This window comes from Nicotiana tomentosiformis, chromosome 10 (assembly GCF_000390325.3).
Source record: "Nicotiana tomentosiformis chromosome 10, ASM39032v3, whole genome shotgun sequence".
Classification (NCBI taxonomy): Eukaryota; Viridiplantae; Streptophyta; class Magnoliopsida; order Solanales; family Solanaceae; genus Nicotiana; species Nicotiana tomentosiformis.
In genome coordinates, this window is record NC_090821.1 from 1,377,542 (window position 1) to 1,398,745 (window position 21,204).

General features: G+C 34.4%; 2 protein-coding genes across 3 annotated transcripts; one reads left to right on the plus strand and one right to left on the minus strand.

Annotated features, from left to right (window-relative positions):
- Positions 1 to 3,434: 3,434 nt before the first annotated feature.
- LOC104107126 (probable LRR receptor-like serine/threonine-protein kinase At1g06840) lies at positions 3,435 to 14,237 on the plus strand. 2 transcript variants are annotated; one of them, XM_070187647.1, is made up of 22 exons: positions 3,435 to 3,838; positions 4,400 to 4,514; positions 5,810 to 5,963; positions 6,748 to 6,819; positions 6,950 to 7,021; positions 7,351 to 7,494; positions 7,588 to 7,659; positions 7,915 to 7,986; positions 8,122 to 8,196; positions 8,859 to 8,927; positions 9,042 to 9,110; positions 9,250 to 9,321; positions 9,415 to 9,498; positions 9,640 to 9,708; positions 10,068 to 10,576; positions 10,667 to 10,825; positions 10,936 to 11,216; positions 11,579 to 11,630; positions 12,310 to 12,560; positions 13,067 to 13,201; positions 13,659 to 14,043; positions 14,108 to 14,237. In XM_070187647.1, exons 2-21 carry the CDS (start codon positions 4,421 to 4,423, stop codon positions 14,007 to 14,009), a joined length of 2,856 nt encoding a protein of 951 aa, XP_070043748.1. In that variant the 5' UTR covers positions 3,435 to 3,838; positions 4,400 to 4,420; the 3' UTR covers positions 14,010 to 14,043; positions 14,108 to 14,237. The 2 variants fall into 2 exon arrangements, with proteins under 2 accessions (XP_070043748.1, XP_009614147.1); XM_009615852.4 differs by having other exon boundaries at positions 13,659 to 14,237.
- Positions 14,238 to 14,741: 504 nt separating this feature from the next.
- LOC104107127 (protein RETICULATA-RELATED 3, chloroplastic-like) lies at positions 14,742 to 16,944 on the minus strand. The gene is made up of 2 exons (XM_009615853.4): positions 16,685 to 16,944; positions 14,742 to 16,231 (listed from the first exon to the last, which is right to left on the minus strand). Exon 2 carries the CDS (start codon positions 16,216 to 16,218, stop codon positions 15,109 to 15,111), a length of 1,110 nt encoding a protein of 369 aa, XP_009614148.1. The 5' UTR covers positions 16,219 to 16,231; positions 16,685 to 16,944; the 3' UTR covers positions 14,742 to 15,108.
- Positions 16,945 to 21,204: the final 4,260 nt, after the last annotated feature.

Here is a 21,204-nt window from a genome sequence, read left to right on the forward strand (position 1 = left end):
CTAAGTGTTTGGATCAAGATTTGATAGAATCATATATTGAGATCGTTGATGCGGCTAATTTGCACGCCTGTGCTTTTAACATGGTAGTATAGGCAGAATTCAGAATAGGAGTGATTTTATCATTTCATCTAAGAGTTTAATATACTAACATTTTTTATTGTTATAATCAAGCATTGAAAATATCACCAAAGGATATTTTTAAAATTTGCATGCTATTGAATTGTTTTATTCATCAATTTTAATCTCTTTACTACACATGACGTGAAAATGATAACGTGTCATTATAAATTTTTATACGATAATTATCAGGAACTAGTTGAACGAGTCAAAGTAACCTATTAGTGTATTGCTTTTTCGTGTTTTATTTTCACTGATTGTTTCTTAATTTTAACTTTCCGTTCTTTTAAAGTTGGTCAACTGGTTATGTTACTACTTCCTTTCTTTTTTCCTTTTGAGTTTATGTTACTACTTTCTGTCTGTATTATCTACTTATGCTTTTGCTAAATATGTTGAGGTGGCCGTTTATGTGCTAAAATAGTCTCCTATCAGTTTTTTTGTACTATACAATAAAATGACTTTTTCTAAAATGCGAGAGAAATAATTTCCTATAGCTTGGGAAATTAGGTTAAAATTGTGTGTTTTTATTATTATCTATGGTGTTTTTCTTCGTATATATTAAGGATCTGAAAACCAATAAAAATAGCAACTAATTTGCATAACTTAATTTTTGATATATGGATAACCCGACATTTTTAATTATTTCTTTGTTCATCTTTATTCTTTTTCAATAGTAAGTCTTGAGCTGTCAATACGTGTTGGCCCAGCCTAGCCTAGCCCACCAAGTCCGGGCAGGCTTTGGAATTTGACGGCTTGGTTGGGCCGACCCATTGTCTTGATGAGCCTTAAAATGATCAGCCCAACCCAGCCTTATGTGGGTCACATGTCGGACCACCATTTTTAAAAAATTTAAATTTTAAGCTAAAATGATATATATATATATATATATATATATACAAGTCAAAAAAACATACTTGTTGATTAAAAAATTTCTGCAAAACTTAATAACTTTTGACATTGTTCCAATAGATTACTACAAAGGAGAATAATATTTCCAATAGATTACTATAAATCACAAAAAAGGAGAATAATATTTCATTCATTACAAGTCAATACTCAAAACAAATAACTCAAAAATATTTTTAAGGTGCTCATGGCATATCCAATACCAACAAATCATCTTCATCAAGTATATTTGAATCCTCTTGTGAAACAAAGATATCTTAATATCCATTTTCATCTAAATCTATAAATATATGCAATGTTAATTAGTTAAACATTAAGAAATAACTAAAATTTTAAGAACAAAAATATTTATATTCACATAAAAAATATTACGAGTTTGAGATTGGATTACTCTTCTTGTTATTTTTAGTTCCCTATATTTTTAATTAAATGCGTCATTAAGCCCACGGGCCAGCCAACACAACCTTGGTCAAGCATCATGCGCCACGGACTTACTTGGGTCGACCTTTAAAATCTCGTTTTGAAATGTCCTCAAAAAATCTTAGCCTAATCATATTAAATCAGGCGCTGAATTGGGGTAGCGCAGTGGGCAAACCCATATTGGCAGCTTTATGGTAACATAATGAAAAATGCATTTAATTCTCATTGTATGAGTATTATCTGAGCATCTCATACGCGTTGTGTAAGGGCTTCGAGTTATAAAGGTTACAAGGTTCATCTATCTATATTTCCTTAAAGTTTGAGTTTAATTAGATATTCAGATTATGCCCCACACGAATATTATAACTAACCTAAGAATTCATTATGTTACAAGATCTTTAGATCATTTGAATTTAATTGTGATGTTTAACTAATTGTATTAAATTATTTATGTTTTAAATGGATTAAAAAGGAGGGGAGAACATTTAAGCGCAGAGTGTGTATGTGCACTATGGAAATACCATTTCCAAGGCTTAAACAAAAAATTAGGGAAAAGAATAAAGAAAACTGAAGTCAAAGTCTGTTAAATTGTACTGTCATCTAACTAAAGTTCGAACCACATTAGAGAATGAATACACTTTTATTTATTTAGTTATATTTTCAATATGCTTATGGTGAATTTATTCTTTTTCTATGGGATAAACACTGCGTAATCATCTCATTTAAAAATTTAGACTTTAGAGATAGTACATTTTTCTTTACTTAATTAAATCTTCTATCCTTGACTTTCACAGATTGAAAATACATATGAAACAAGATCTATCATTCAAAATTTTTACACAGTCAGAGACAATGAGCTATTGAAGCATATATTCAACACAAGTCTGTTAAATTGTACGGTCATCTAACTAAAAAATCGAACCATATTAGAAAATGAATATACTTTTATTTATTTAGTTATATATTCAATATGCATATGACATACCAGTTCTTTTTTCTAGGGGTCAAACACGCGAATTATGTGATCATCTTATTTAAAATTTTAGATATAATACATTATTTTTTTACTTAATTAAATCTCCAGTGGTGTCCTTGACTTTTACAGATGAAAATACATATGAACCAAGATTTATCGTTCAATTTTTTTACACAGACAGAAACAATGAGCTATTGAAGCATATATTCTACACAAGCATATATAATTGAAAATGCTTGATATATATATCACATAATTAGGATTCAAACTGGAATGCGACAATATATCAGCAAAAATATACGTCACGAGACATGCTACGATTTAGGAATTCTTCTTGGCTTGTTACAACTTTGGGACTTTTGCTATACTAAAGGTCGTAAAAGCCATTGTCATCAAATATTTGGACGTCGAGAATTAATTAACTTCCCCTCTGCGTGACGCTATACTTATATACAACAACAGAGCAGTCATCGTCCCAGCTTTGATACATATTCAATATTGAGTACTTAAGTTATATACATCATAATATTGAAAATAAGACCGGTTACTAAGTAGTCATTAGTCAATCTCTTCATCAATCTCGACTGTATTGCCATTTTAGACTTTATTATGTCTCCACGTATTTTCGTTGCGGATTATAAATTTATGTGTAAAAATTACAGTAAATAGTAGATATAATCTCATAATTTTAAAAATATAATAGGTTTAATATTAAAAATTTTAAAGGTTAAATCCCGGATCCGCTCAACTGTCGGCCAGCAGCATCCAAGTATCCAACAGCCAACTGCTCAAAAGACTTTATTTCACCTAAAATAATCCAAACACCAATAAGTCATCTTTTTTCTTTTTCCAAATATATCAACCCCCCCTCTCTCTCTCTTCCCGTACGTATCTATCCACTGTTTGGTTTATGTATTTATTGTTGGAGGAATCACGACAAGGACAATATTGCCATCATCTCTTAATTTCGAACGTATTTACATATATATATATATTTCCATGTCACTATCACATCATCAGCCTTCTTATCTCTCTCATGGCAAAGCATTCCCACACAAAATCCTTAATCCCACTTCTCCATAGCTATTAATTATGGCTAAATTACTTCAACAACCCCAAGCATATATATATAAAGCCTGCGCTCTTCTCTTTTGAGATAAAATTATGGGTCTTGTTTGAATTTTGTGGACGAAATAAGAAGCTCACTGTTGTTGATTATACCTGCATTTGGTACAAAAGGATATTCAAAGGAGTTTATAAAGGTCTTGGTCGATCACTTCACCATTGCCTTGATGTTTTGGATTGAATATTTAACATGGTATAAGAGCCGATGTTTAGCAAATTATTTAATTTAACACTTATACATCTGCATTACACTGCCGAAGAGTGTCGAGTTGCGCGCCTAGTGTTCTACATCAGGTATATTATTCCAACTTCTAGTCGCACCAAAAAAAAATTGGAATTGGCTACTATTGTTAAATGGGATTAGCGATGAATTTTTCTGTGTAACTATAGAATTTGTCTGTCGCTAGTTGCTGTTTTATTTTAGTAGTGAGTGTTTATAATATAAGTGGTGAAATAATGTGGGTTTATTTGGAAAGAACCATGTTTGTGTATTTTGTAGTTTCTCCTCTGTTTGCTTTAAAACCGTTGAGCAGACAAATTCGGAACTTTTCTTCTGCATGTTGCAAATAATGGTAATTAGGCTAAGGTAGTTTGGCTTATTGACTAATCAGAAATTCAGAATGGTTCTCTGGAACAGCAAAGTGTTACTACGTCTAGCACTTCCTTAACTATAGTCAAACTCATTTGTAACAGCTTTGTCTGTTTCGAAATTTTTTGGCTGCTATAATAAGTGTTGCACTCGAAAAATTAGGTCCAAAGAAAATTTGGCCATTACTATTTAATTTTTTCTTTCCATATTCCTAATGTTTTTTTATGGCTCGTTAGAATTGAAACTGGCAACCTATCTTTGGCCAGATATTTTCCTAGAGCTTGAAGATGGAGGGAGTAAGATATTCTGGATATGTTTTTACTACGGCAATTTATTGTTTTATGCTACTTACAGTTGCTCAAGTTACTCATCCTTCTGAAGGTTGGCTTTCTTCTCTTTTTCTTAATTAAAGTTTATATTATCTTTCTTACAGAATTCTTGAGCACAATTTAATTTATGCTTGGATGCATAAAGGGTTTTGTTGTCAATTATTTATTTTTATTTCATAAAAATAGAAGTGCTTTCAGTAATATCTAAGTAGATACATTTTTTACAAGATCCTTTATGCTAATTAATGGTTAAAATGTTTTGCAACAAAACTTTGAGCTAACTTTCACAATGGTCTGTTCTCCACAATTCATGTGGTATATCTCAAAAGACTAGTTCTTTGCATTTTTTTACCCACACAAATTTTTGATTTGTACTCTATTCTTTGTCCTTTTGCGATTTTCCTCCTTATGTTGGTATCATTTTTTTATTTGCACCATTGTACGTAGTGTTTAATTTGCCCCTCCTTTTGATTGCAGCCAAGGCAAGAATGCCACCATTTTTTTTAATTTGCGAAATCGTAGCGTTTTATTCGTGAAGAGGAAAATTAAGAATAACACTACTCCCTCCGTCCTAATAATTTATGTGAAAGGTGTTATCATTTCAAGAGTCAAACAAATTTTTCTATTACCGTGATTCTTTTTAATATGTAACTTATCGTACTTTTTAAATTGTTTCTAAATATGTTAATTTTTCTCAAAAATTTAAAGATTTTATAACTAAATTCACAGTTAAAATTAAGATGTTTGAATCTCAAATAACCAAAGTGTCACATAAATTGGAGCATTCGGAAAAACTAAATAATACTACTATCCCTTCGGGATGACCCAATTGGTTTGGCGGAGGTCATCCATATAGATGACCTAAGTCGCACCTATCCTAGAGGGCTTGCCTAGATACTACTACTCAACAACAACAACCAAGAGTAGATAGTTTATTTGCGATAGACCCTCGGCTCCCACCACAGCAATCCACTATTGTCAAAAAAAAAAAAAAAAACTACTGCTCAAGCGCGCTGGAATTAACACTATGTTTCATCGTCTCTCTCGTCTTGTTACTACATAAATTTCAAACTTGCCTTTCAATAACTCCATTTCTCTTACGTTGTCAATGTATTCTCCCTTCACTTCACTAACTTCATCAGTTCCCTCAATCTCAAATTCTTAATCACTTTCACACTTAAATATGGCATCTTGTTTGTATTAGTCCATGTTAAAAGCAGGTTTGAGCATCTTTTTGATAGAGCTGATGCTTAATTTCTAAGGAAAATTTTATTTTATGGGTACATTTTCCATACTGAGATGATCAATTATGAATATTAACCATTTCCTATATATTGCCATTTGCAGTCTCAGCTTTGGTATCTGTAAAAAGTGGTTTAGTTGATAATAAGGAGTATCTGAAGGATTGGCAGAAGGGTACTGATCCATGTTTATCAAACTGGACTGAAGTTTATTGTTTTAACAAAGTTGGAGAATATGGGTACTTGCATGTCAGAGAGCTGTATGTTACTCTTCTCTATTTTATAATCTACTAAGAAGAAACTTTATTGTTGCATAATTAGGTTGATTAATTTGTATTTCTCATGCCATTTAAAAAATCTTAATATTATCTTTCCTTATATTCTTGTATTCTCTGATTTCGCTTCGGCTGTCCTATATTCTCGCATTTTATGATTCTTTAGATTTCTATTACTTCATGTTTGTCTCTTTCGCTCTGGTATCTATCTTGTTGTTGTTATTGCTTATTGCTACTGCTTCTTTTTCGTCTTTCTTTGAGCCGAGGATTTATTGGAAACATACTCTTTACCTTCACAAGATAGAAGTAAAGTCTGCGTACACATTATCCTCCCCAGACCCCGCATGTGGGATTACACTGGATTTTTTTTTTTTGTTATTGTTGTCGTCGTCATACCTTAGTCGTTAACAAATCATCTCGTATTTACCCTTAACCGTAACATAGCTCTAACCTGAAATATAATGAAGGGTAATATATTCAAAAAGAAGATTTTTCCGAAGTATTTAGACAAGTGGAATCACATCCGTCTATAGCTCCGTTAAAATTAGGGTAAATATGTAGCATTTGCTAACGGCAGCAGTATGAATGGTCGAAAGTATAACAGAGAATAAAATTGAGATATTTGATATAGTAGAGAGGTAAATTTGGATATTTTCCCGAGATTTTATAATTAGCTGCAACCTCTAGCAAAAGATGTCTCTTTACTACTACTATCTTGTGTGAGTGCAATGCATGAAACGACATTAAACATCTTTTTCTCCTTGTGCAGCCGTTTGATGAATATGAATCTTTCTGGAAGTTTAGCTCCTGAGCTTGGACAACTATCCCATCTTAAAATTATGTGAGTTATATTATTTCACATATAACATTATTCAGATATGTAATAACAAAATGGAATTTTTAACTTATTTTTCTATTATATATGCAACTTACGATTTTATAAAATATATTTATAATTCTCTTTCTCATAGGAATTTCATGTGGAATGATTTGACTGGAAGTGTACCGGGAGAGATTGGAAAAATCAAGTCTTTGAAACTTCTGTAAGTTGAACGGAATTCAGTTCCTCTTTTTATTTGCTTCCATCTTGATTTACTAATGTTAAAGCCTAATGAAGGGGAGCCTTGGCGTAACTGGTAAAGTTGTTGTCATGCGACCAAGAGATCGCGGGTTCGAGCCGTGGAAACAGCCTATTGCAAATATGCAGGGTAAAGCTGCGTACAATAGACCCTTGTGGTCCGGCCCTTCCCCGGACCCCACGAATAGCGGGAGCTTACTGGACTGGGCTGCCCTTTAAAGCCTAACGCTTGTGAAGAATATGTTCTAAAACTTTGTCCATTGGTTTGATCCAAGTGCAATTATGTTGATGTAGGCTCTTGAACGGAAACCGATTTTCAGGATCTTTACCTGATCAGCTTGGATATCTCTGGAACCTGAGAATATTCCAGATAGACCAGAACCAGATATCTGGAAGCATTCCTAAATCCTTTTCCCATTTAAATAGTATGCAACATATGTGAGTGCAACTCATTTTTATTGTTATGAAAATTGGAAGAAATCTAAGGTTTTATCTTTGTTTATCTTATGTGAACATATCTTGTGTCTGCAGCCACTTCAACAACAACTCATTAAGTGGTCAAATCCCTAAAGAGCTTTCCAATATCTCCACTCTGATTCACTTGTAAGTTAATGGAAGAGATTCTTCTTAGCTTCTCTTTCTCAGAACACGTTTGTCGAGGGTCTATTGGAAACAGGCTCTCTACCTTCACAGGGTAGAGGTAACGTCTGCGTACATACTACCCTCCCCATACCCCACCTGTGCGAATATATTGAGTTTGTTGTTGTTGTTGTTTTCATAAATTTAGAATAACTTTATCTGTTTTTGCCTGTAAACTAATGGAGTAATGTTTTTGTGATGATACTTTTTTGTCAACAGGCTTTTGGACAATAATAATCTTTCAGGATACCTTCCTCCTGAGTTTTCAGCATTTCCGTCTATTCGGATAATGTAAGTCCCTACACACACACACATATATGATATGCATATATTGAACCTCATGTGTGACTTTGATCAGCTGTATTTTTCTTAAGAGGTATAACTATATCTTGACAAGCAACTCTCTTTCTGAATTTTCTTATGCAGCCAACTTGATAACAACAATTTCACCCGTTCCGAGGTTCCAGCTTCTTATGGAAACATTTCATCATTAGTGAAACTGTAAGTGCTCCTTGAACATGTTTTTCTCTTTTGTTCTTTTCTTATCCTCTTTTCCTTCTTTTAGTTTTTCACTTGACCAGACGAGGTTAATTTATCTCTATGACACAGCATTATTTAGTTTTACATTTGAAGGACTAGCACAGTAAAGGTTGTAGCTACTAGAGCAATGAGGGAGGTGACTCGATGATTAAATTTGTGCTATGCGCCTTTGAAATTTCAAATGCTTCTTCCTCCTGTCTAATATTACGTGCGATTTAGAAATTGTTTACTGCCTTTATCAATTTTTGAAATTGTTATGTCTACCGTGAAGGGGAGCCTTGGAGCAACGTTAAAGTTGTCTCCGGGTGACCTATAGGTCATGGGTTCAAGCCATCGAAGCAGCTACTAATGCTTGCATTAGGTTAGGCTAATTACATCACACCTCCTGGGGTGCAGCCCTTCCATGGACCCTGCGTGAAAGCGGGATATCTTGTGCACCGGGCTGCCTTTTTTAATGTCTGCCGTGAGTAGTCTTAATTTACATGCATATATTGGACAATGTATATGAAAGAGAATGTTCAGTACATCTTATTATGATGGATTGGGTAGATAGAATAAGACGTAAAGTTGAATCCTATTGCACCTACTCAAATGGAGATGCAATGCTTCTGTTAATATTGCAGAAGTCTCAGAAATTGCAAGTTGCAAGGATCCATTCCTGATCTTAGCAGAATACAGAACCTAAGCTATCTGTAAGTTCAAGTTTACAATAGTTTCTTCTACTTCCTATACTTCTTGCTTCATGATTATTTGACTAAAAAAAAAATCTTCTGAAATGTTCAACTTCCTGCTTACTGTTTATACAGTGATCTCAGCTGGAATCAACTGTCTGGATCAATACCTCAGAATAAGCTTTCCAACAATATGACAACTATGTATACTCCGCGGTTTCTTGCTACATGATTTCTTCATATATCTAGTGTCTCATTTCAGCCATATTTTTAGTTCATTATTTCTCTGTATTTTTCCTGTCATCTGTCCTCATCTAATGCGTTGTACATATTCATAATGCAGTATTCTGTCACACAATCGTCTTGATGGATCTATTCCAAAGAGCTTTCAATCTCTTCCTTCTTTGCAGAAACTGTGAGGATCTTCACTGTGTCTTGCAATATTATCTCTTTAGTATTTTGTAACTCAATTTATGTATAACGAATCGACTGGACGGCCTTGTCACAGGTCAGTGGAGAACAATCTTTTGAATGGTTCCTTTTCTACCGACATTTGGCAAAAGAAGTTTACTTCAACTTCCAGACTTGTGATGTAAGATCTGATGCCAAATAGTAACATCAAATTTGTGATATTAAATAGTACTATCATTTACTTCAGGAATGAACCTTTTCACAGAGGTCTGGATTTTTATGAGGGAGTTTTCTAACCCTTCTATCTTCTTTGCAAACCTAGTGATCTTCGGAATAATTCACTTTCAGACATTTCGAGTACTCTTGAACCTCCTCCGAATGTCACTATAAGGTATGGTTTTCCTTTCCATATTCAATGAGAAAACTTACGAGATTCCATTGATTACTCATTGTATGATCTCACTCACTTCATCTCCACATTTCAATAATAAAGGAATCTTTACACAAATAGCAGACCAGATTCATTGTTTACTTTTCCTAGCCATAGATTATAGATTGATTATATACAGTTATACACATGTTATACATATATTATACATTCTCGGTCCGCGGACTATTTTTAGTTTACGCAATTGGGTGGATGGCTATTTAGGTTGATTCTTCAATGATTAAAGGACATTAACCTCAGTAAGTGATTTCTGCTAACTTTTGGCAATTCTTCTGCTCCTAACATTATCAGACAATTTTTAGGTTGCAGGGAAATCCTGTGTGCAGCAATGAGAATGTAAGAAACATCATCAAATTCTGTGGTTCTGAAGCCAGAGCAGAACATGAGACAAGTAACTCGACGAATGTAAATGGCTCTTGTCCTATTCATGCATGCCCTAAGGATAACTATTATGAATATGTCCCAACATCACCTGTTCCTTGCTCTTGTGCCTCACCTCTAAGAGTTGGATGGCGGCTGAAAAGTCCTAGTTTTTCTTACTTTGATCCATATGCGCATTATTTTTTGCTGTATATGACTAGTGATCTTCATTTGGACCTTAACCAAATGTTGATTGAATCAAGTTCTTGGGAAGAAGGACCTCGTCTCCGAATGCACTTGAAGGTTTTCCCAGCAGTTGGTGTCAGTACATTTAATAAAAGTGAGGTCATTCGTATCAGCGAGCTTTTCTCATCTTGGGATATCAGTGTAGTTGACCTTTTCGGACCTTATGAACTTCTTAACTTCACTCTGCTGGGACCTTATTCGTACTGTAAGTTTTCGTAGCTTCAATGTATCTCTAGTCCAACTTTAAATGATTCCTCGATTGAGTTAAATCATGTGGATCCGTGTGTTGCTGCAGTGAATCCTGATATTCAAGCTAAACATAAAAGCAAAGGTGCTTTGATAGCTGCAATTGTAGCAGGTGTTTTTGCTGCATTTGTTTCAACAATTATCGCTGTGTTAATCAAAAGACAACATGCCAAATACCAAAGCATCTTATCATCTAGGAAACGTTTATGTAAGTTCTCTCATTTGGTAAGCTTTACCTTTACTTTATACGAATATGTTTCTTTCGACTCTTTTCTGCAAAACTGACAAAGCTTATAAGGTTTAATATCTTAATTCCAGCCTCAAGGCTCTCTATAAAAATGGATGGCATTAAAAGCTTCACTTTCAGAGAAATGAATATTGCCACTAACAACTTTGATAACTCAAATCAAGTTGGGGAAGGAGGATATGGGACTGTTTTTAAGGGAATTTTAGCTGACAAAACAATCGTTGCTATCAAACGAGCAAAAGAAGGATCGCTACAAGGGCAAAAGGAATTCTTGACAGAGATATCGTTGTTATCAAGGTTACATCACCGAAATCTAGTTTCGTTGCTAGGATACTGTGATGAAGGAGAACAGGTATGATCAATCCACTCACACTGTATGCTATAGCATCTCTTTTGTTAGTTTTCAATCTTTTCCTACGAATTGCGAGTCATTAGTTCTCACATTTCTTTAGTATACGCCTGAAATCATTGCTAGAAATCTTTCAGACATCACGTTTCTTAGTGTGCAAATTACATACTCCGTTTCAATTTATGTGACACACTTTCCTTGTTAGACCATTCCAGAAATAACGACACATTTTATATCTGGATTCTTTTTCATTCTCTCCACTTTACTAGGAACCTTTCCCTAAATGTAAAAGTATTCATTTCCTGTTGATGCATTAAGAGTCATAAAGTGAATAAATTAGTGTCTTCCTGTTTATGCATTTGCAGATGCTGGTTTATGAGTTCATGTGCAATGGAACTTTGCGAAACTGGATTTCTGGTAAGGAAAGAGTTCCCTGGATTCTGTTCCTTGTCGATTCTGATCCATCATTTTCATTTTCTTAGTATTTTATTAAAGGCAGCTAAGAGCCAGGGAGGGGCATTTGATATTTTTCTTCTTTTCTTTTATTTATAACTGTTGTTATCCCGATCAGGTTGCATGCACCTCGACTAACTAATTCACCAAATACCTGGTAATTTGCATGCACCTCGACTAATTAATTCACTAAGTACCTGCTACCTCTCGCCAACATAGGTATAATTCTACCTACTGAGACATAGGCAGATGGCTCACTCTGTTGGGATTGGAACTTCGGTCCCCTAAGATTTTATCCGGCTTTTCGACCGCCACTCCTTGGAGCTAGATTTCATATATTTTTATATTCCTTAAACAAGTACTACTATCTTTGGATTGGTACAGTAGACTGGTAATATATGCTCTTAAATATTGTTTTTATGTGTAAATGGAGATCAGATGTCAAGAAGCTGACTTTGATCTAATAGTTGTATGTCACTATGTCTACATAGATATCACCTAAATAAGAGCCAACAACCACATCTAGGAAATTGAAAAGTAAACTTCATGGTTTTCCTGATCAGGTTGCTGCTTTTATTCTTCAACTTTTGATCAATTTGATTATAGAAAATAACATTTGATACCTTCCCATTTTTTTTGACAGTTACATGTAAAGAGAGTTTGAAGTTTGGAGCAAGATTACAGATTGCATTGGGTGCAGCTAAGGGCATCCTTTACCTTCATACAGAAGCTCACCCGCCGATATTCCACAGGGACATCAAAGCCAGCAATATTCTTCTAGACTCTAAAATGACAGCTAAAGTAGCTGATTTTGGATTGTCTAGGCTTGCACCTGTCCAAGATGATGAAGGTGTATTACCTAATCATGTATCAACTATTGTGAAGGGAACACCTGTAAGTCTAAACTACATTAATCATTCAACTGATTCTTTCTTTTTTTAATCTACTTGTGTAGACAACGGGAGCCTTCGCGTAACTGGTAAAGTTGTTGTCATGTGACCAGGAGGTCACGTGTTCAAGCCACAGAAATAGCCTCTTGCACAAATGCAGGGTAAAGCTGCTACAATAGACCCTTGTGGTCCGGCTCTTCCCCGGATTCCGCGCATAGCGGGAGTTTCGTGCACCGGGCTCCCCTTTTTTTTTGTTTGTGTAGACAGAAATTACAATAAGATTTTGATGGCTTATTTAATACTTTGACAATGCTAAGATAACATTTCCTCTACCTTATAAATTACAGCATCTCCTCTCCTAAAAGTTCAGCTATTGCAGTATCAAAAAAGACAATATACCATTCCTTGGATGCTTAAACTTTTCCTTCTTTTTTTTTGTCCATTTGACCTTGCTATATTTACACTAGTATCACTGAATTGGCTCTATTGATACTCCACTTGTATATGCAGGGATACCTTGATCCTGAATATTTCTTGACCCGTAAATTGACTGATAAAAGTGATGTCTATAGTCTTGGAGTTGTATTTCTGGAAATCTTAACCGGCATGCGCCCAATCTCACACGGGAAAAACATTGTTCGCGAGGTATATCTTTCAAAGACAAATACTTAAGTCCAATTGCTTGCATATGTTTGATAGATGGTTTATCCGCGCACATGACTATTGCAAGGGTAGGGACAAAGGCAAATTCGAAATTTAAACTTGATGGGTTCAGCTTTTAATCTTCTTAGTTCTTACCGCTGAATACATTGCACTTTTCAAATGATGCTTTTAGAATTTAATATTTGTTAGCGTTTTAGTGATTTTCATGTATGTTTTACTTGGTGTTTGAATCCATCATTTGTATGGTGCATCCACCTCCGGGTAGGGAAGGGATAGGGGAAGTGCGAACACTACCTTTTACACAATCTTTCCTTGCATTTCTGCAATGAGGCTTAATGCCTCGAACCCGTAACATATAGGTCGCAAACAGAGCAACTCTGCCATGTTTAATAGTCCCTTTCGGAAATATTGAATTACCCCCTTGAACCATCAATGGCAGGTACACTTGGCTCAGGACTCGGAGAAGATGTACTCAGTCATGGACAGTACAATGGGACCTTATCCTTCTGAATGCATGGAAAAGTTTGCGGCTTTGGCCCTTAAGTGTTGCGAGGACAAACCAGAAGACAGACCTTCAATGTTAGAAGTGGTCAGGGAGTTGGAAACTATTCAATCTATTCTCAACATGATTCCAGATACTGAAGCCGACACAGTAGATTCTAAAGCCAAGTTTAATGAACCAAAGTCATCGTCTTCATTTTCCGAAACCACTAGCAGAGATGCATTTCTATCATCTGATGTAATGGGAGGTTACAGTTTCAGTGGTGTCAGTCTCACTATGCCTCGCTAATAGTTGCTTATCTTTTTGTATATTAGAAAATTCAGTATGTAGAATAGGGTATTAACACACTATGCCTCGCTAATAGTTGCTTATTATTTGTATGTTAGCATGTAGAATAGTTTATTATCTTTTGTATTAGAAAAAATAATATGTAGAATACGGTATTGTCACACAACTCAGAAGGTATACAACTTTCCTTATTTTCCAGATATGTAAAACATACTTTATTTGGGACTACACACTTTATTTAGGCAGTCCGCTGGATAAGGCATTCCGTATTAACGTAGGGTAGGGAAAGGGCCGCACCCCTTTTGGATAAGGCATTCCGTATTAACGTAGGGTAGGGAAAGGGCCGCACCCCAAAGGGTATGATGTAGATAGCCTACCTTAACGCAACATTAGTACCGATATGTTGTATCAGCTCAATTATTAAGCTTTCACCCTAATAGGTAACTTCTAATTTGGATCTGTAAAAGCTGATGCATTGTAGTGTCTAGAGAAGTACAGAAATAACCACTCAATGTAAAGTCAACAATAAGCTTGTTTTTTCTACTTGGAACATTACCTCATAAGGTAGGGGTAAGGTTGCGTACTCATTACCCTTCTTAGACCCCAACCCCACTTATGGGATTACACTGGGTTTTTTGTTGTTGAAACATTAACTCATAATTTCCACACAAAAAGAAACAGAAAAAAAGAAAAGAGAGGCTATCAAACCTATTAGCTAAGTAACACACAACAAAACAGGGAAAACCATTTTGCTTGCCTTTCCTCTTTAGTTACCTTTCCATGCAGCAATTGAGAAACAGAGTGTTGTCGTTAGATGTTTTTCACATAATATCTCATCTTCAACCATAGAAATGAAAATAAAACAAACCTCAAACCAATATCAGAACTCCTATTCTGTTCTAGGGAACCAAAGCTAGACATGGTTGACTCACTCCAAGCTCCTTAGAAGTACAAGAACCCAGAATTTCTTGGTTGACTCACTAACATAATTCATCTTATTTATAGATCATATAATAAGAGACAAACGAAAGAAATGCTCAACCAGGAGGGAGGAAGCCGGTTTTGGATGGCGTATTTTAGAAACAAATACTGATAATAATCACTTCGAAGCAGAATCAACAGTATGCATATTGCCATTCTGGTCCAGCAACCTCTCTTTCTCTGCAACTAATCCGTCTTCAACGCCAACTATCTTTCCTTCATTTGCTTTCTGCGAACCTGTCATCTTCGCCAAGATGACGAATGTCGCTCCCCCAAGAAGGTTATTCACACATCTCAAAACCACAACCGAGGACTTAAATACCAAAGGTGGAAGACCTTTGGCTAGCACAAACTCAATACCGTTAAGTGTTTGATATCTTAAGTTACTACTGATTCCCATATGTATTGCCCAAGTTGCAGCATTTAAAAGTGTTGGAGGTGGCTTGTTTGGCGTTTCGAAATTCGGATCCATCTTTTTCCTCATCTTGATTAAACCATTAGATAGTGCAGTTCCAACAAGCCCTGCGGTAAATCCAACTGCAGCAAACTGAGTTCCTTTATACACAAAAGTTCCAAGCCTACTCAACAAACCATAAGAACCGGGCTGAAACATGTGGCTTGGCGGACAGTTAGCGAAAATCGAAGGCAGCGTTTGAATCGAAGCGGATGCAGTTGGTGCCAATAAATACATCAACACAAAGTTCATAATTGATCCAACAACAAGTGTTGAAAACACGAAATCGAGTTCATTAAGTCCGAAATTAGGCCTAGATGCCATGTCACCAAGAACATTAGCACTTACACCAACTAATTCCTCCATTAGAACCTTAAAAGGAAACTGTGGATCTGCAGCAACCCTTGATCTCCAACCATTAACAAAAGCACCAATTGGTCCAATACTATCCCAAGAAGACTTTGAATCTTCTGAATCTCCACCCTTACTCCACCCCCCACTATCACCACCCCCACCCCCACTACCCCTTCCAATCCCAATACTTCCTCCATCACCACCACCAGCACAAGGAACTTGAAACTTCAGCAACAAATCTTGATCCAACTTATTAGAACTAATATGGCTATTTTTTAAAGGGTTAAAGCAGAGTTTTTGCTGGAACTTATTGCCACAAAATCTGTTTGAGATACCAGAAATGTAACAACTTTGGTTTAAGTTATGATTCTGAGAGTAGCCAGTAAGTGGAGTGTAACAAAGTTGAGACATCGCCACCATCTCTACCACCACCCTAAAATGGGAAAAATAAAATAGTTGGTATTATTATTTACTATTACCTCCGTTCCAGTTTATGTGAAACTATTTAATTTTTGGTCCGTTCCAAAAAGAATGACCCCTTTCTAAATTTGGAAATAATTTTGTTTAAACTTACAATTTTATGAAGCTTTTATAAACACACAAATACTCTGGGCCCTTCTGAATTGTTTAGGACCACAAATTACAAAAAAAAATATTTTTTCTTAAACTAAGTGCTCAATCAATCAGGTTCACATAAATTTGTAACGGAGGCAGTACTATATATCAACATTCAATAAGTTGATCTACAGTACTCAAATAATGGAATCTTGAAAAAACAAAGGCAGCAAAAAATATATCTTTCATATAAGAAGATCATTCACTAAAAGATCAAATTTTTATGGGTATTAGGAGTTAACAAGAAATCAAGAAAAGGAAAAGGGGTTACCTGTGAGAGGTTTCTGAGCTTTACTTTGGAAAAAGATGATTTCTTTCAGCAGCTACAGAATGTAATAATCTCAGATTCTCAGATCAGCAGAGGAAAAAAGATGACAGTGGCTTTACACCTATAGCGGCGCTAAAATGGGGATCTGCATGCAAAAGGAGAGGTTAAATAAGGGAAACTATTAAAATGACCTAAATACAGGACGGCAGAGGCGAGGTTAAAAAAACGAAAAAGATATGACAAATGGACGGTGTCTGAACTGCGAAGCAGTAGGAGGGTACACGTAGCATAAAATATGAAGAAAACCTTGTATTTAGAGTAGGTAATGATAATGGCCCACTGGGCCTAAATGATGGCAAATGGAAAAATCACTAAAATGGTTGTCGGTTCACTTCTTCAGTCATTGATCAGCACCTACTCAGGGTTGGTGGCTTTGAACAAAGTAATTAATTTTACTTGCTCAAAGATTTACACTTAATAAAGATATATATACTCTTTCTTTCTAGATCAAAATATAAAATTAGTCGATTGGCTAAAATTCTAGCTAAAGAGTATATAAAATAAATATATTTTTTGTATACGATATACATATATATATATAAAAATATACTATATTTTATCGCCTATTATTTCTGAGAGCGGCTAAACATATATTTTTTTTTTTTTGATTTTCTAGTATGCGCTTTGGAACCCAACTAATTTAGATTCACCAGACAATTCCGCTTTGAAAGTAAATTCGTAACAAGACGATTCGACATCTTTGGTTAACGATGAATTGTGTACTTATCAACTCACACGACCTAAGATATACTCTTTTTTGTTTTCTTTTATATGGCACTTTTGCTTGTGAGCTAGGAATGTTCAAAATCGAACTGAAATCGAAGCTTAATGGCTTATTGGTATTGGGTTAGCGGTTTAACGGACGGGGAATGTATTAAATTTTTTTTATTAACGACTTATCGGTTTGGGGACGGATTATTCAATTTTTTTAACGGATAATCCGTTAACCCGTTATATATATATATATATATATATATATATATATATATATATATATATATATTAGCAAATGCAGAAAGAAGGGGTGAAACTAGATACTTTTCTTCTTAACAACATGCTCAACTTGTATGGTCGTCTTGGTCAGTTTTCAAAAATGAAAGAACTCTTAACTGTCATCGAAGTTGGACCTTATGTAGCCGATATCAGCACCTACAATATCCTGATCAATGCATATGGACGATCAGGATTTATCAAAAAAATGGAAGAGATTTTTCAATCACTTCCTGCAAAGAACTTGAAGCCAGATGTGGTTACTTGGACTTCCAGACTTGAAGCATACTCTAAAAAGAAACAGTACCAAAGATGCTTAGAAATATTAGAGGAAATGATCGATGAAGGTTGCTATCCATATGGTGGAACAACAAAAGTGCTCCTTTCGTCTTGTTGGAGTGAAGATCATATTGAACAAGTTACAAATGTAATTAGATCAATGCACAAGAATGTGAAGACAGTACAATTGGTTTGAAATAGCTCATTTAATTTCCAGCAATATGTACCGCCCAACACTGTGTCGAATTATGTTAAGTTTCAATTAACTGAAACTAAACTGATAACCGCCCGATAATAGTTAATCAATCCGCCCGATATCTTATCGGGTGGCTAGCGAATTAATACATTTAAAATCCGATAACCGATAAGTCAAACTGTTAAGAGTAAATAACCGCTGGATCCGCCCGTTAATCAGCCCTATTGTCAGCCATAAAGATGTCATGATACGTTTATAAGTTTAAAAATATTTTGGTATGTTCCTACATTTTAGTTGAAGTTTCTCTTCATCAAAAAATATTTTGGTATGTGATATTTTTCTCCCTTTAAAATCGTGCATCATTAAAAACTGTCACAAAAGTTAAACCAAGAAAGAATTATTTTAACCATTATTTAATTATATATATACGCAAACTGAAAGCAACATGTATATACCAGCACACGCTGCCTTATAGGCCCATCCAAATTTTGGCTGTCACGTTTTCAGAGTTTGGTAATAGGCTACTACTAGGCGTACAAACAAAATCGATGAACCGCACTAAATCGATAATCCGAGTCAAACTGAAAAAAAATATTCGATGTGGTTTGGTTTGGTATTGGAAAATAAAACCCGACCATTATTGATTTGGTTTGGTTTTAACTAAAAAAGAGTCAAACCGAAACCAAACCAATCCAATAGTACATTTATATAATTTTTAAAAATATTTTATACATATAAATATTTATTGTAATGTAATTTATAAATATTTTTTAAACTTTTTCACAGTTTTATCTTTTAACGTATTATTTCAAGTTTAGACTTAGCATTCTTGAATAGTAAATAAATTTTAAAGCTCATAAATGTAGTAACTCAAACAAAGTTCAAATCAATACTAATGCTAACAAAAGAAATTCAATTCAATACTAGGAATGACGATAGTGTTGAATAATTATTTTAGTTTTACATTGGTTTATAATGAAAATGCATAACTTAGTTTATCTTTTTCTTTAGTACTTAGTTATGTAATTAATATTAGTACTTATTAGCTAGACTTATTGAAGCATGACCTACATAGTATTTTTAGATTATGTTAATTTTTATTATGGCTTATTAATTAGTAATATTTATGTAATTTTATTATTTTATCTTTATTATTGAATATTTTAGTATAATGCTATGACTTATCTCATATTATTGTGTTAGTTTCTTGGAAAATACATTATATAATTGTATTTTACTAGGACTTAAGAAATATTTGGAGCACAAGTTACATATTTTATATGCTATGAAGACTTTACCGGAAAAAAATCTGAAAACCCGAATAAACCCAAAAACCCAAGAAAAACGAGATTGAAAAATCTGACTTTGTTGGTTTGGTTTGATTTGGTTTGGTTTATAAATTTAAAAATCCGACACCATTAATTTAATTTGATAATTGAAAAATCTGAACCAAACTTACCTACTTGTACCCCTAACCGCAACCTATGCACTAAAGTCAAATTTGAGGTTCTTTTTTATGTACTTTTCTTGATTTTGTCATAAGGTGTCACCTTTTCATACTCCACATTTATGGGGTTACCTTTTCGTACTCTTATTATGCCATGTCGAAGCCAATTGATCTAAATTTGAGGTTCTTTTTTATGTACTTTTATTGATTTTGTCATATGGTGTCACCTTTTCATACTCCACATTTACGGGGTTACCTTTTCGTACTCTTATTATGCCATATCGAAGCCAATTGATCTAAATTACAACGAAAAAAAAAGCCAAAAATATCCTTGAACTATTTGAAATAGTTCAAAAATATATTTTGTTTGTTTTTTGTACCAAAAATCTCCATGTCGTCTATGTTTTGGATTACAAATGCCCTTAAATCATTAGTCTTGCCATTGAAGGTGACATGACAGTCCAACTAGGTTAGATTTGCTTACATGACCATCCACCTAAGCAATCCAGCATGACAAAATTATTTTTTCGAAAAAAATATTTTTCCAAATTTTTTTATTAAAATACAAAATCAACACTTATTCCGAAAAAAGTAAAAACTTCCGGAAAACGACATATGTCTCTCTTTATTTTTCTGGAAAATAACCCCCAAATATTTATTTTTCCGGATTTTTTTTACCTTTTTCGGAATAAGTATTGATTTTGCATTTTAATTAAAAAATTCCAAAATAAATAATTTTTCCTCAAATTTTTTACTTTTTCGGAATAAGTATTGATTTTGTATTTTAATAAAAATTTCCGAAATAAATAATTTTTCCGGAATTTTTTTACTTTTTTCGGAATAAGTGTTGATTTTGTATTTTAATAAATATTTCTAAAATAAATATTTTTTCCGGAATTTTTTTACTTTTTTCGGAATAAGTGTTGATTTTGTATTTTAATAAAAAAATCTGAAAAAATATTTTTGTCATACTGGATTGCTTAGGTGGATGACCATGTAAGCAAATCTAACCTAGTTGGACGGCCATGTCACCTTCAATGACAAGTCTAACGGTTTAAGGGCCATTTGTGGTCCAAAACATAGACGGCAGAAATATTTTTGATACCAAAAACAAACGGAGGGCATTTTTGGCCTTTTTCTGAAATTACAATGGTATATGTACCCTCAACATCATAAGCCACCAAAGTTATTCTCTTGGGTCATTGAAGGGAAGCTTGGCGTAACAGGTAAAGTTGTTGCCGTGTGATCAAGTCACGGGTTCAAGCCGTAAAAATAACCTCTTGCAGAAATGCAGGGTAAAGCCCTTGTGGTCCGACCCTTCCTCGAACCCCGCGCATTGCGGGAGCTTAGTGCACCAGGTTGCCCTCAGCATGAAAGTAAAGCTATAATCCGCACATAACCTTTCAAGAACCACATACATGAATCTGAGTCTAGTAAAAGCAACTATATGGGTGAATTCTATGATAATAATTTTTCAATGTAACTCGACTCAAATGGCAAAGCTGAAGAAAGACCTATATGCTTAGAAAACACTACACTGAGACAGTAATA

Bases quoted from the DNA above. Each gene is read 5' to 3' on its own strand.
- LOC104107126 (XM_009615852.4), top strand. From the start codon at position 4,421: ATGGAGGGAGTAAGATATTCTGGATATGTTTTTACTACGGCAATTTAT. The intron at 6,820-6,949 runs GTGAGTTATATT...TCTTTCTCATAG, and splicing joins CTATCCCATCTTAAAATTAT to GAATTTCATGTGGAATGATT. The intron at 12,561-13,066 runs GTAAGTCTAAAC...TTGTATATGCAG, and splicing joins CTATTGTGAAGGGAACACCT to GGATACCTTGATCCTGAATA.
- LOC104107127 (XM_009615853.4), bottom strand. From the start codon at position 16,218: ATGGTGGCGATGTCTCAACTTTGTTACACTCCACTTACTGGCTACTCT.